At 42.2% G+C, this 15223-nt stretch overlaps 1 protein-coding gene across 1 annotated transcript in view; it reads left to right on the top strand.

The window, feature by feature from the left end:
* Positions 1-5775: 5775 nt before the first annotated feature.
* The window catches only part of LOC135057415 (carbohydrate sulfotransferase 15-like), a 103514-nt gene continuing 94066 nt past the window's right edge, over positions 5776-15223 (top strand). The window contains exon 1 of the mRNA XM_063963305.1: positions 5776-6042. Coding sequence (XP_063819375.1) covers positions 5776-6042 — 267 coding nt within the window. The remainder of the gene's footprint in view (positions 6043-15223) is intronic.

Raw genomic sequence — 15223 nt, 5'->3', positions numbered from 1 at the left:
ACATGTGTGTTTGAGGTGACATTGCAAAATACATATAAAAACATTACTATGTTTGTTTGATCAAAGCTATAAGGTAACACATTATGTATTCCAATGTGTTTTTATGGTGGAGTATGTGTGAGCTACAATAAAACTAAAGTGTTTGCTTTCACAATTAAGTAACCAGACACATTTGCCACAAACAGGCATATGTATGTATTTAAGCTATGAGTGATGATGTTGCTAGGCAGAATAGTTGAAAGCAACAGTGAATGACATGTGTTCCATGTGTAGTGATTTGTTTACATTTCTCAAACATATGGATAGCTAACGGATATTTTTGTCACATTTCAGCTTCTAGTCCTGGGAACAGCATCCCTCCGCAACAACAGCAACACAGTGACATGGAGGAGACAAACATCTTAGAAATGCAGCCATTAAGGCAAGGAATGAGCCACCCAGCACCTGTGAGTACACCACCACAGCAAAGCACACCACCACCACCACAACACAGCCCAACAACACCAGGAACACAAGGCCCTGATCAGGTGTTTTGGTCCATTTGGGCTAGACAGCAGGCCACTAATGAAGATTGCCTGCGTAGGCAGACACAAATGTTTGCAAGCCTACCATCTCACCTCAGAAGAATATCAAGAAATCTGAGTAGACAAAATGAACAAACAACCAGAATAGGCAATACCATGGAACTCATGCGTACAGACATTACACAGGTCATGGGCAACTTACAGCGCATAATGGAAGAACAGCACAGACTAATGGAAGAACAGCACAGACTAATGGAAGAACAGCACAGACAACAGCAAAGTTATATGAACATTTTTCAAAACAATCAAAAGATTAATGAAACTTTATTCCGAATAGTAGACAATCAAAATGCTGCTACACGTGAACTCAATGCCACCCTCACTAACCTGAATGAAACCACTCAGATGCATGCACCAACCGCAAACAAGCAGCAGTTTTGGTACGACTACTTCAAATATCACGCCAGTCTCGTCACCACCAAGACGCTCCACCAGAGCACGACAACATGACAGTGCTAAAGGCAAAGGGCAGGACAAGCAGCCACCAAAAAAAACGTAAAAAAAATACAAGTTAGACATTTGTGATAAGTAACTCAAAATAGTTAGTAAGTGTATGTTTGGCAAAAAATATATAACACTTAGCTCCTTGACAATTTTTACAACATCATTAATTACAAGTGGTACAAACAACAACATTAAATTTGTAGGCACATTTATTCTTTACCATTTTTTTTCGGTATTGGAGGAGGGAATTGCGGCTCGCACATACATGTTAGCAGGAAGTAAACTGACCACTTGATTTTTTCTAATCATTACTCTTTCTAGATTCCAATCATTCTCTTTTCCTGCAGACACAATAATTGGCAGCCAGGCAGAATGTCTTTAGCAGGAAGTAAACTGACCACTTGATTTTTTTTCTAATCATTACTCTTTCTAGATTCCAATCATTCACTTTTCCTGCAGACAATCCAAATTACAATGTTATTGATACATATTTTACCTTTCTTCTCTATACAACATTACAAGAAGAACACAATTGAGTTGCGTAAAAAGCTTTTAATATGTTGGCCTTGAATTTTTAATAAAACATTGACAAAATGAATGTCAGTATTGTTGGGACATGTTTGTGTGTGTTAAAAATTAGTAAGAATGTTATTACACATGATGCTGAAACAAACAAATATGTACTTTTTAAACAAAAAACAAAGAATGTGTATAATAATGTATATATGTGGCAAACTGTGTATTTACTTACACATCATCAAGTTTACTGCATCAAACATTAGGAAATAAATTATTCCTGATTACAGTAAGTTTGTGTCTTAAATATGATGGTGCATCACACATAGGGACACATGTATTCCTCAAGGCTAACATATTATATGTTGAGGAGTGTTTTTTGGGAACACAGGTTCTCAAACTCGGCCCTCAGGAACCCACACAGTGCATGTTTTGCAGGTCTCCTCACAGAATCACAAGTGACATAATTAGCTCCACCTGTGAACCTTTTAACATATGTGTGAGTAATTCATACACCTGTGCTTCTACTGGGTTACGTGAAAAACATGCACTGTGTGTGGTCCTGAGGGCTGAGTTTGTGAACCTGTGAATTAGGACGTTACACACAATGATAAAGTGAAATACTACATGGATTATGTGGGCTTGTAAGAAATTTGCACTGCAAGTTTACGATCACTTATCCAGACTTAATGCATGCCACTCATAATCTGTTGTTTTGAGTTAAAAAATACACACAATACACATGCGACATTTGTTTTTCATAAAGCGAGGGTATGTTTGTATGTGTCAAGGAGACAGACACATTCTGAGTAATGGTTTTGGCAATAAAAATGGCAAAACATCTATTTATGATTACACAACAAATGAAATAAGCAAACCAAACTTACCTTAGAAATAGCGAGTGATGATCTCTTGCCTAACCTGCCTCCCTACATCTGTACTCCAAGTATCACCAGATGTCTCTAATTCCTCTGCTTGCTGGCTGCTTTCTTCCTCCTCCTCCTCCTCCTCCTCAACATGTGGCAGATGTTGTTACAAACACATGTTATGAAGAAAGCAGCAGCAGAACACAATTTGAGTCACCTTGGAGGGACTATACAACAAAAGGCCACCAGACTTATCCAGACACCGAAACCTAAATTTCAGCACACCAAAACATCTTTCTATCACATTCCGCGTGGACTTATGTGTATGATTGTAATTGTGTTCAGCAGGGGTATCAGGTCGGGACAATGGAGTTAGAAGCCAAGAGAAACAGCCATATCCTCCATCACCTAAAAGACAGATATAGTAACGTTATTCATGTTAAGATACAGCAACACATAAGTAACACACTGTGGGGCAGATGTATTAACCTGTAGAAGGCATAAGGAAGTGAAAAACCAGTGATATGTGCAAGGTAATAAAGGCAGCAGACAATCTGTTCCTAAATGTTCATTTACATATTGGAGCTGATTGGCTGGTGCCTTTATCACCTTGCACAGATCACTGGTTTCTCACTTCCTTATGCCTTCTACAGGTTAATACATCTGCCCCTGTATTTGGACAAAGTATACGCAGGCCTACACATATCAAATTACATACCCAGCAGCCATCCATCTGGCATTTGTCCGTCCTCAAACTTATCAAAGAGGGATGACTGACTGAGGATGAAGGAGTCATGGCAGCCCCCAGGGTAACCAGCAACAACACTCATTATTTTGAGATTTGCATCACAAACCACCTGCACATTTGTGGAGTGTTCGAAATGGCGATTCGTATATATGTGCTGCCTGCCCCTAGGTGGTCTCAGCTGAATGTGTGTGCAATCTATGGCTCCAAGCACATTAGGCATGCCAGCCAGCTCATAGAAATCTACCCTGATGGCATGCCACTGAGACTCCTGGGTAGGGAAGCAGATTGAGGCCTCGATGTGGGGCTGCAAAACAGCCAACACCTGTGTGTATATTTTAAAGAACAATAAACATGAGATTTTAGGACAGAACTGGCCACCGAGAAATTAAAACAAACACAAAACAGAAGAGGTAGTTAGGTATACATCACCTGTGTTAAGATTCTGGAAAATGAGGGCTGTGAGAATCCTATGACATCCTCAGACACTGCCAGTAGCCAGAAAGTGCAACACAGCCAGGAGTTTGTGCAGGCCTGAGACAGAGCGAGAGCGTGCTGTCTCAGGGTCTAGGCCCAGTTTGACAAGGTCATACAGACGGAAAATGTTGTTACGATTTAGACGGAACATCTGTATGACCTTATCATCGGACAATGCGTTCAAGTTTAAACGCCCCCTAAAAAAACGAGGCCTGCGCAGCCTCCGCGGAACCTGTACAACCTGCTGACCATGTTCAGTTTCTTGGCCCTGGGTACTTACAGGCTGATGTCTGAGTCTGAGGAATCCCACAGCACACAAAAGATCACTGGCCCACAGTCCTGCTGCCATTTCTGAGTGTAGGTGTATTGAAATGGGCCTAACATCCTTTTATAGGCATCCTAATTCAGGTGTGATTGATTTTTGAGTTGCAACACATGTAAACACGATTGAAAAAAGCAGGTCTATTTTTTTGCCGCTTTTTTTACCGATTCACAAAAAAATACGACCGCAATTGAACACTCAGAAACTAACACCCAAATACGAATGAATAGTGAATTCCCGTATTGTAGGAAATAACAGCCGCGTTTGACCGAGGGTCTATTCATTCGTATTTCGGAACCATTACGAATAGTCCAAACACTGCCGAGATTGGTGCTTAGTGAATTCCCGGATTGGGACTTAGAAAAAAAAAACACAAAACGGACAAACTCGAATTCTTAGTAAATATTGGCCAAGCACTTGTTTTTTTACAGATACTCAGTAAACCTTTTCTAATGGACGTCGACTGGACAAGAGGAAGATGTCTGCTCTTCCTCTCCTTATATATCCTCACAGATAGACCACACTTCTTAGCCCTATATTCTGGCTGCACTGTCACTTACACAACCCCTTAAACTGCCCTCTGCCCACTCCTAAATCCTTCACTGCAACTCATTACATAAAAGCCCGGGTGCTTATATAGCCTCACATGTAATTAAGTATTCAACTACTTTGCTATAGGTACAAATAATTATTTTATTAGCAGTTTCTTATATAGCGCAGCATATTCCGTTGCACTTTACAATTAGAACAACAATTATAGAACAAAACTGGGCAAAGACAGACAGACAGACAGACAGAGGTAGGAAGGCCCTGCTCGCAAGCTTACAATCTATAGGGAAATAGGCATTGATACATAAGGATAGATGCTACCTGTTACATAATGGTTCCCCAGGTTGATAGGTTCTTAATGGGTTGTATATATGATATGATCACCCAGCAATGTTGGAAGACAAAATGTGAGTTTATGTGGACTGTACAGAGGGGATGTAACTTGATAGGGAAGCTGTGAAGATTATGTGTGTGGGTCTGAAATTTGGTAGGCTTGTCTGAAGAGATGAGTTTTCAGAGAACGTTTAAAGGTTTGGAGACTAGAGGAGAGTCTTATTGTGCGTGGGAGTGCATTCCACAGAGTGGGTGAAGCCCGGGTAAAGTCCTGTAATTTTGAGTGGGAACAGGTAATACATGTGGATGAGAGACGCAGATCTTGTGCAGAGCGGAGAGGTCGGGTAGGGAGATATTTTGAGATGAGTAAGGAGATGTATGATGGTGCAGTTTGGTTAATGGCCTAATAAAGAATGTATGGAGTGATAGTGGCAGGAAATAAATAAAATCGAAAGTACAAACATTAATAAAAGCTATTAAAAAATAAAAATTAAAGTACATATAATTACTGGAATAATAAGATTAAAATAATATTTATGTGAAGTAGTATTGAAATGGTCTATATGTATTCTGTTTAACGCAACTGTTCCAACAAAGACTTACACTTTTAACCATTGATTTATTAATTTATTTTACTTGCAGGACACTGGAAGATTGAAAACACTGAGGAGTCAATGTGTGCTTGATAAATCCTATATTTTCAAATCTTCTAGCAAAGATCCTCGGCTGCCCTACCACCACATGTATTGTTACTAGAGCCAGCATGAATTCTGTCCACCCACTGTCCCCATTATTTGTAGTTATGTTTGGATCAAGTGATGTATAAGGATAAAAATGGACTTTGCCGCGACTGACGGATTTCAGAGTTAAAGTAGAATTGATATACGGTGCCCCAACTTATACTGTTGCAATCGGCTGCCCACCTTAGGAACGCCACTAATGGAGGGCAGCAGATGCTATCTTCAGAAGGGCTTCGGCAGAATAAAACTGTGCAGCTTGCGTGTGGCGTTATTAATAACTGCTGTAATGGTAGTATCATTTATACTGCCGGTGAGTAGATTAGATCTGGTCCAGGTGTTCTCTGTCTTCACTTCCAGCAAATCTAGTACCCCTCGCACGGGGATTTCGCTTCCAGATGAAAGAGGGATTTGGCTGGCAGGACGGAGGATCCCGGACACAAAAGAGCTGGAGAAATATGAACCACATGTAAGTTTTTTTTTTTTAACACACAAACTTTTTTATATTCAGTTAAATTTATCTGTATTTTATTTCAAAATTAAAGATCTTGGTAGATGCTTATGTGGAACAGGTCACCTAAATATATCAGAAGCATGACTTATGGGCAGGGACAGACGGGGTATGTGACCCAGCCCTGGTAAAGTACTGTGTGGCGTGCACGACCAGGGGGGACGTGGTCAAGCATCACAGGGACGTGCCACGAGTCACGGGAGCCTGGCCTTGTGGCACCTCCCATATCTCTGTATGTTCAGGCTGCCGAGCAGAGCGCCGGGAGGCGGAGCTGCTCGGCCAGCCCCTGATTCTGGGAACCCTTCAGGCATTTGTCAGAAGTGCCAGATGGGCAGTCCGGTCCGGCTTATGGGGAAGTAATCTATGTGAGTTTGAAGGTTCTGGTGGGAATAAAAGGGTAAGGTCTGTAGAAAACATGATAAACCACTCCCACATATGTCATCATATCATGAGCTTTTCCGTATCCCATAGGCCATTTTATCAGTCTATGGGTGGGATGCACCAACCTTGTCCAGTACATCCTGCCACACATCGTATTGATACTAATCGCAAATGTACTACTGCCCTTTGCGATCTGCGGCAGTCACTGGACTTCCGGGTTTCAGACCCGGGAGTTCTTTTGCGCATGCGCAGAGGGACGAGGTGGCTGCTGGGGTGGGGGTGGGGGCGGTGCTGGGAGGAATCCGGTTGGATCCCTCTCACGAAGAATGCGGAAGGAGGCCCAGAGCCTTCTCCGCACTGAAGACCCGCCATTAAGGGCTTAGTACATCTGGGAAATGCGTCCAAAACCTGAAAACGGGCTTTTGGACGCATTTTCCCGTTAGTACATCCTGCCCTCATTGCAATCATATATCAATGAATATAGGGTTATCTACAATCAGTTTACACACTTTGGACCATTCAGAGCCGCAATGCCAGCGTTCATGAATATTGATTTTTTTGCTACTGTGCGTGTTTGAAATTCCCTAAAGTCTTCTACGGCGCAGTATCATTATTATTATTTCCTTTATTTATATGGTGCCACAAGGGTTCCGCATCACCCAATTACAGAGTACATAAACAAATAATCAAAACAGGAAAACAGAAACTTACAGTTGAAGACAATATAGGACAAGTACAGGGTAAATAAACATAGCTACATCAGCAGATGACACTGGAATAAGTATCAGGTGGCAGAAGACTGCTGGATTTGGTGAAGTTGAAGATTATTAAAGTATGAAAAAGGATAAGCACGTGAGGGAAGAGGGCCCTACTCGCGAGAGCTTACATTCTAAAGGGAAAAGGTAGACAGACAGGGTTGACACAGATGGCGTACATAGAGAACGTGGAACAGAGGGTTAGGATGAGATTTGGCTGAGCTTGGTGAAGAAGTGGGTCTTGAGAGCCTGTTTGAAGTTTTGTAGAGAGGTGGAGAGTCTGAGGGGGAGAGGTAGGGAATTCTTTGGGGTACACCTACAGTTAGTGGAAGTGAGGGGGAGGTGGAGTCATGAGAGGAGACAGAGAATGAACGTTCAGAGAGGTAGGAAGACAGCCAAGAGATGGCAGTATCACGCAGACCAATGGAGTGAAGGATTTGCAGTAGGAGAGAGTGGTCCCAGGGCCGCCATCAGGGGGGTGCTGGGGGCACAGTTATCCCGGGCACAGCATCTCTGACAGAGAGTGATGCTCATGCAGCCTACTGCCCCCCTGCCGCTGTCCCCGTCGTCAATGGGGGAGAGAAGAAAGGAATCCTCTGACAATGAGCAGAACCCCTGCCCTGATAACTAACAGGTACTTGCATAATTACTGTGTGGCCACAATATGGTGTCAGGAGCATTACTGTGTAGGGCATAATATGGTGATGGGCATTACTGTGGGGACTTAATATGGTGCAAGGGGCATAAAATAGTGTTGCTCTTTGTCAGCATAGAAATTTTATTTTTGATTTTTTTAAATATACATTTATTTCTATTTAACTTTTTTTTTTGAGGGTTGGGGGGCTACCTATTTTGTCAGTCCCGGGCCCCACAATTTCTGATGGCAGCCCTGGGTGGTCCACAGTGTCAAAAGCAGCAGAAAGAAGAATAAGTAGAGAGTAGGGGCCCTTAGATTTAGCAGCATGGAGGTCATTGCAGAATTTGTAAGGGCAGTTTCAGTGGAGTGGAGAGGACGGAAGCCAGACTGGAATAAGTCAAGCAGTGAGTGTGAGGAAAGAAAGAAAGAAAGAAAGTAAGGCGGTTGTAGACAATACACTCAAGGAGTTTGGAGGCAAAAGGGAGAAGAGAGATCGGTCGGTAGTTGGAGAGAGTGTTTGGATCAAGGGTAGGTTTTTTAATAATAGGAGAGATGAGTGCATGCTTGAAGGCAGAGGGGACTGTGCCTGATGAGAGGGAGAGATTGAGAAGGTGGGAAAGATGGTAATAGGCAGAAGGAGAGAGGTAGCAGAAGAGGCGGGAGGGGATAGGGTCAAGTGGGGAGGTGGGGAGGTGGGGAGGGGACAGGAACAAATGAGGGCCCTGACTTCCTCATCAGATGCAAGGGAGAAAGATGTCAGAGTTGGTGAGAGGGATGGGGAGAGGTGCTAAGGGATGGGAGGAGGCTGGCTGCTCATGGTCTGGTGTGATGTGATGTGCTGACGTATGGACACAATTTTGGATGTGAAGTAAGTGGCAAAGTCAAGAGCAGAGAGTGAGGAAGGGAGATGAGGTGGTGGTGGGCAGATGAGTGAGTTGAGAGTGGCAAAAGAGGCGCCGGGCAGAGCCGGCCATAGGCATAGGCAAACTAGGCAAGTGCCTAGGGCATTTGATATGCCTAGGGGCATCATCAGCTTCTGCTGATTAAAATGATATGCGGCATGCCTATATTCTGTATGTAGCATTTTATATGCAGATACAGCCACAGTCTCACACAGTATATTGGCATGCTGCATATCAGTTTAATCAGCAGAAGCTTGTCAAAGTCAAAAATATTACATAGAGAGAACATACAAACCACACACACATTTAAGTCGATATACTTGCAAATATGCGCAGCGAGCACAGCAATATATGGAAACACACGCATTTGCTCGGACATGGCACGGAGATGGATTCGGCGCTTGTTTCATACAGTACATGGTTATAATAATGTCAAGCACCAGACATCATGGAGATTTAGAATTGGCTGATGAATTGATGTCATGAATATGTATTATCTGAACAGAACCAGATGCGCCCATCATGTTTGGTATTGAAGCAAGCAGAATGATGTGTGGGTTAGTTTGATGCTGGTTGTGAAGTTGTGGGACATTGCAGCGGATAGATATGATTATATGTATAAAAGCTGAGATCACTTTGTTGAGAACAATGGATGATCAAGCCAACCTTTTACTAAGATTTTCAGGGCTGAACCTGATTAACATATACAAAGGAGAGAGAGAGACCCCTCCCCTAGGAACAGACACACAGGAGGATAGTTCCTGTCTGGGGGGGTTGGGGGTCAGTTTTTGCAGGTGGCCTCAGAGAACAGATGTAATGAAGCTACACTCAGAACAAAGCTCCCAGAAGCATGGCTGGATCATCACCAGGCACCAAAGGCTAAGTATTGAATTCACATGGCTAGATAAGGAAATATAGACAGATTGCTTTCTGGTTTAAATAGGATATTGTAACTTGGTTGTGTGATTGTTGGGTGTTTGTGTGATAGATCTGGGAATCTGTGATGGTAGCTGGGACATTAGACAACCTGTAGCATAGCATTTGTGGTATTTGTTTGCCTATGGTGATTTAAAATAGATTGTGCTGGTTAGTTATAATATATCTTGTTAATCATAAATACCACCATGCAGTTACGTTTGAACATGTGCTGGTAGCAATGGCAGGCTGAGATGTGTGGTTACATTGTGATCTGGTCTTGTGATGAATATGCTCTGGTTATTGAGATACTGAAGTTGTTTGGAATGTGAAAGTGAATAAGATGGTTCTAGGAAGTTGGATTGAAATTGTGAAAGGTGATTTAGATGGTTTGGAATTGTAAAATCAGAACATATGCATTGTTCTGAGGCTTGGACATTTTGGAATAAAATGGAGTCTTGTGTCTTCTGCTATGTGATTGTGGTGTAGTAGAGAGTGCCATGTGTTTGGACCTGCAAATCTAAAATGGCTGCTGCCGGGTGTTTTCCCCTCCCCCTTTCAACCATGTGTTGCAGTTTTCATGGGAGTTTTCTCAAAATGGAGTCTAGCTTCTGTCCCATGCGGTATTGTAGGGTTGTGTATATAGGGACTGCCAGTATGTTTAAGGTCAAGTATTTTCTCCACAAAGATTCTCAGCATTGAATAACTGCACAGCGATTGTTCCTCACATGTGTAAGCTTCGCTGCAATCATATTGATCTTCTTGTTATTGTGAGCCATTTCTCTCTCTCTCTCTCTCTCTCTTCTCCTCTTTCTCTCTTATTTTCCCTTAAATAGTAATTGTATTGTATTTCCTGTGTAGTTATCTGGTTAGGTAGTCTATGTTATATTGTAGTGTATGATTTGTATTTGTATTAATTCTTTTGCAAGTATATCATTCATAATATATATATTAGGCGTTGGACCCTGAGCACGGTATCTGTGTATTTCTTATAGTGTTAAGTATTCTCAGAGCGTCGGTGACGCTAGAACAGCTTTAAAGGTAATAAGGTTATACTGTGTTGCATTTACACTCTATCATTACACTAAGGTTTTACTGCACAATACACTGTTTATGGTTTAGATACAAAGGTTTAACATTGTGAGCGTCAGCGCCGCTGGTGATCTCCTCGTGGTCCCGAGCGTCCGCTACGCTATAGCGAATCATTACGTTAGTCAGCAGCCAATAGCGTGCCTGCCTGTGATCTCTTGGCCGTGAGCGAACGTGACGCTTGAGCGTCTCGACTACGGCTGAGCGATTGTTACGCAACGAGTGTACCCTTACGGTACTTCATACATACATAGCGTACAGTGTTCTTAGACCTCATAAAGGGTATTATATAAGATAAATATTTAGCTTTGTTAGATGGGGGCTCTGGTCCGGGATATCACGATCTTAATGATGCACTGTACATTACAAACGTGGCTGTAATTGACCGGCTAATGATGGACATCTCGCAAAATGCTGAAAAAAAAAAAAAAAAATCCACGTTAATGTATTGTGGTATCAGTAAGACGCTGATAGGAAATTTTAAGGGACAAGGCGTTTCTCATAATATTTAAGATGCTAAAATGTATTTTTATTGTCGCAAAACCAGGTTCAAATGGATCATATCGTGTTTGATTAAGATTAGATTGTTTATCTGTTTAAGTAGGTTTAAAAGTACATTTAAAAGTTACTTTGGGAGCTAGCATGGTGATTTTCTTTATGGCAGGAGAGGCCGCATGGTCTGTCCACCATTTTGTGTGACCCTCATGGAGGTGGAAGGGGGAGGAGCAGCGGCCATTTTGGGAAGGTCAAATTTTTTTTTTTTTGAACGGCTGATTTTCAGTTGACTCAGGAAATAATCAGCCATCCATTGTCAAAAAGAAATCATCATTTAATGAGTTTTTTAATGCATTTATTTAATCTATATCATAGTCAATCATAAGTAATAGTGATTGGTACTTATATGTAAAATCTATATGCGTGTGCTTACATCAATGTATGTTATTAGATTAAATTTAGAATTGCATTTTCATCTGTGTACTTTCACATATCTCACCTTCCTGTTTGCCATTTGAATTGATAAACGTGCTAAGAGAGATTTGTCGCTATTTAAATAGTTAAAGTGTAAAAGTAATACATTAAGGGGTAAATTGTAAGACACACGCACAGCTTTACCTGAGATACAAGGAAAGACCTGTGTGGTGCTTGGTAGATGATTACAGTTAAAGATCATCTACATTGATAAACGTGCTAATTGTATTTTTGTGGCCAGCGTACACGTGTCTCTAACAAAAGACTGAGACTCGCGAACGCAACACAAAGGCCGACGCACGCAGCGTATATTACGCAACGGAGCGTACGGGTACGCCCACGTAACTCAAATCACAAGTGTTAATTTTTTTCAACGCGATAAATAGCGCAACGCGGTAAATAACGCAAGGCGATAAATCGCGCAAATCTATTCTAACATTCGAAATTTAAATTAACAAATCCTTCTCCTAATTGGTAACACATCTGGTCTAAAGAAAAATTTCTGCGCAGAAATAGAAATAGAAACAAAAGTGTATATGTGGTGAGTGAGTGTTTGTTTTTACAATTTTTGAGGTTGAACCACAAGAAAAGTCGAGTTCTCGTGAGGTACATGCGTGTAAGTGACGTACATGGTGGCTAGGGAGGCATCCCTGGTTAAAACATACAATTTGAGCATTAGAGTGTAGCAGACCAGGAGGTCATACTGTAACAGACCAGGAGGTCATAGCAGACCAGCAGGTTTAGGTACAGCAGACAAGGAAGTCCGCTATACAGTCCACAGGCACAACACCAAGAAAGGGTTGTTGCAACACCCATATAGGCCATACAAGCTCTGGCTGAAGGAATTCGCAGCCGTAATTTTCGATTCCACTGGTCGCTCTGTACATAAGATTAGTTGCTTATGTGCTGAACGATTGGACCGCACGTAATTGTGTACATTAGTAAACCTGACCGGTACTATTTGTGTACGAAGGTCATAAACGCTATTTGTACATTCTAACGTGATTTGTGTAATTTTTTTTATTTTAAGGGAGGTTCGCTGCTCACTCAGGAACTATCCAACAACCAATAGTTACTGGAAAGAGTAAGTGTTCTTCGGATCACCCTCACAGGTTCCAGTAAATAGAGGTTCAGGTCGCAGGGGCCCTGGGTCGAGTACGCCAGCACCATATCGGTGTGATCAGGTCGTATTGGTCGGCGTGGGCGAGTGAGTGGGGTACTCGGTAAACCGCCACCGTCAGCCTATTTTGAACATTTTGGTTTGCGTAAGGGTTGGCTGAATAAAGCAACACCTTCGAACTATGGGGGCCACTTGTTCAGGTAGGGGGCGATCAACCTCGGTTCGGGTTGATTCAGTGAACCGACCAGTCGGGTCGGCAAGGTATGTAATGTGTGAGAAATACGGAAGTCACACAGAAGCTTTATGTGATGAATGGGAGAGAATGACAGTACATGACGGGGAGAAATTCCCAAGAGTAGGTAGCTTCAGCACAGAAGTGTTAACGAATTTAAGGAGAAGGATATGTCTCATTAAATCAGCAAAGAGACGAATCAAGCATTATGATTGTTTGCAGTTATGGCAACAGGAAAGTGAAATGCAAAGAAATGTAACTTACATACCTAACTTTCATCTTGAGAGGAGAGACATGGCAATGGAGAGGATTATGGTTGCAGAGAAATGGCACAATGTTGTATGATAAAAATGCACTTAGTAACTGTATTAAGAACGAAAGTAACAAATGTAATAATGTTTATAAAAATAAATGTATAAAAATCACAAATGTTAACCTGTGCAAGTCGCACCCCATGTTAAACTTCCCTCAGGATTACCAACAAGAAAGTGAGCCCAGAACGATGTCGGCATCTCTTCCAGCAGCCAGCCTACAAGACATCCAGGTGGACGCGACCAAATTGGTAAAGGCAATAATCAAACCCCTTAACGGAGGGTCAGGTGAGGTCGTGTCCACAGGTACGTACAATGTTTTATATCACGCACAAACAAATGTACCCCATATTGTAAGACCAAAACAAGGTGATGTAATTGAGTTTAGTCCTGTCAGGGTGATCACAGTCCCCAATGGGAAGACTGACGATCAGGGAATCATTCCCGTCAAGGACAGTGCAATGCGCCATCCCTGGTCCCGGACAGAATTGAGATCAATCATGTCCGAATTTTCTGATCCACGGAAAAATCTAGTCGCATGTCAAAGGTTCATTAAAGAACTAGGAAACTCAACAGAACCCACCAACAAAGATTGGCGGACAGTGCTGAGGGCATGTTTGCCCTCCGGTGTTGACTCTGCGACATTTATTACTGATTGTCAATTAGACACAGAAGTACCTCAAACGGAGGAACACAATCAGGAATGTATTAAGCAGATAAACCAACAGTTGGAAGTATATTTCCCTGCCGTTGTCAAGTGGAATGAAATCTTCTCCATAAGACAAAACGAAAGGGAAAGTATCTCCAGTTATTCCAATCGAGCACTGCAAGTAATGGCTAGGAACACTGGGATCACAGACATCAAAACATGCGCACAGCATAGAGAAATAGCGGTTAAGGTATTAATGAATGGTTTAAAGGAGGTATTGAGTACAAGGGTACAGACCACCAACCCAAACTGGAGAAATATCTCGGTGGCCGCATTAAGAGAGGCCGCTATTGATATTGATCAAAATATCACCAGATACAGAGAGTCACAAAGTGATAAATTAATGGCCGCAAGTATACAGGCCCTAACCACAAGACCACTCCAGCATAAGCCCCAAACCCCTGCGAGAAATTTAAATGTGGAAGTCTGTTACAATTGTCATAAAAAAGGACACTTTGCGAGAGATTGTAGATCAAGAGGAATACAAAAGTCATATCAACGCCCTAGACAACGACATAACCATGATATCCAAGGAAGCAGGGAAGCACAGGGAAAGCGGTTGATGGCGATGAGCATCCGAGCGTTTGAGGAGGCATCAAATCAACCAAAACCTCAGGTCATTGACACTTGGAGGAAACCCAGGGTTTGTTATCATTGTAGAAGAGAAGGGCATTATGCCAGTAACTGCAACAGCCCACATAAAGTCAGACCCCCTAGACATGAAAATGAGCAAAAGTTAGGACACACCAAGTTATAAACAGGGATCATATAGGAAGAATTTTGGGCCACACCCATAATATATAGTCAGGAAAGGTGATCATTAGGACTGATGGTAAGCCTGAGGTAACGGTTAATAAATTGGGAGGTCATTCCCTGAAGACACAGGAATGACCGGGTGAAACGTTGTAAATGTATCTGTGAAATGTTTTCTTTTTCCCTCTCCCCACCTCTGACGATTATTGGTAGGATTCAAACATTGCATATATACTTGGTCTTTGCAGAAGTCTACCAAACCCCAGCATGACCTATCCGCACCAATGTATTCTGGCCAGATACAGACAATGGAATATGGAAGTGCTGGGGGGAGGGACTGCGCAAGGAAACCATGGGACATGTAGA

This window comes from Pseudophryne corroboree, chromosome 3 (genome assembly GCF_028390025.1).
Source record: "Pseudophryne corroboree isolate aPseCor3 chromosome 3, aPseCor3.hap2, whole genome shotgun sequence".
Classification (NCBI taxonomy): Eukaryota; Metazoa; Chordata; class Amphibia; order Anura; family Myobatrachidae; genus Pseudophryne; species Pseudophryne corroboree.
This window is presented reverse-complemented; position numbering and strand designations above follow the sequence as displayed.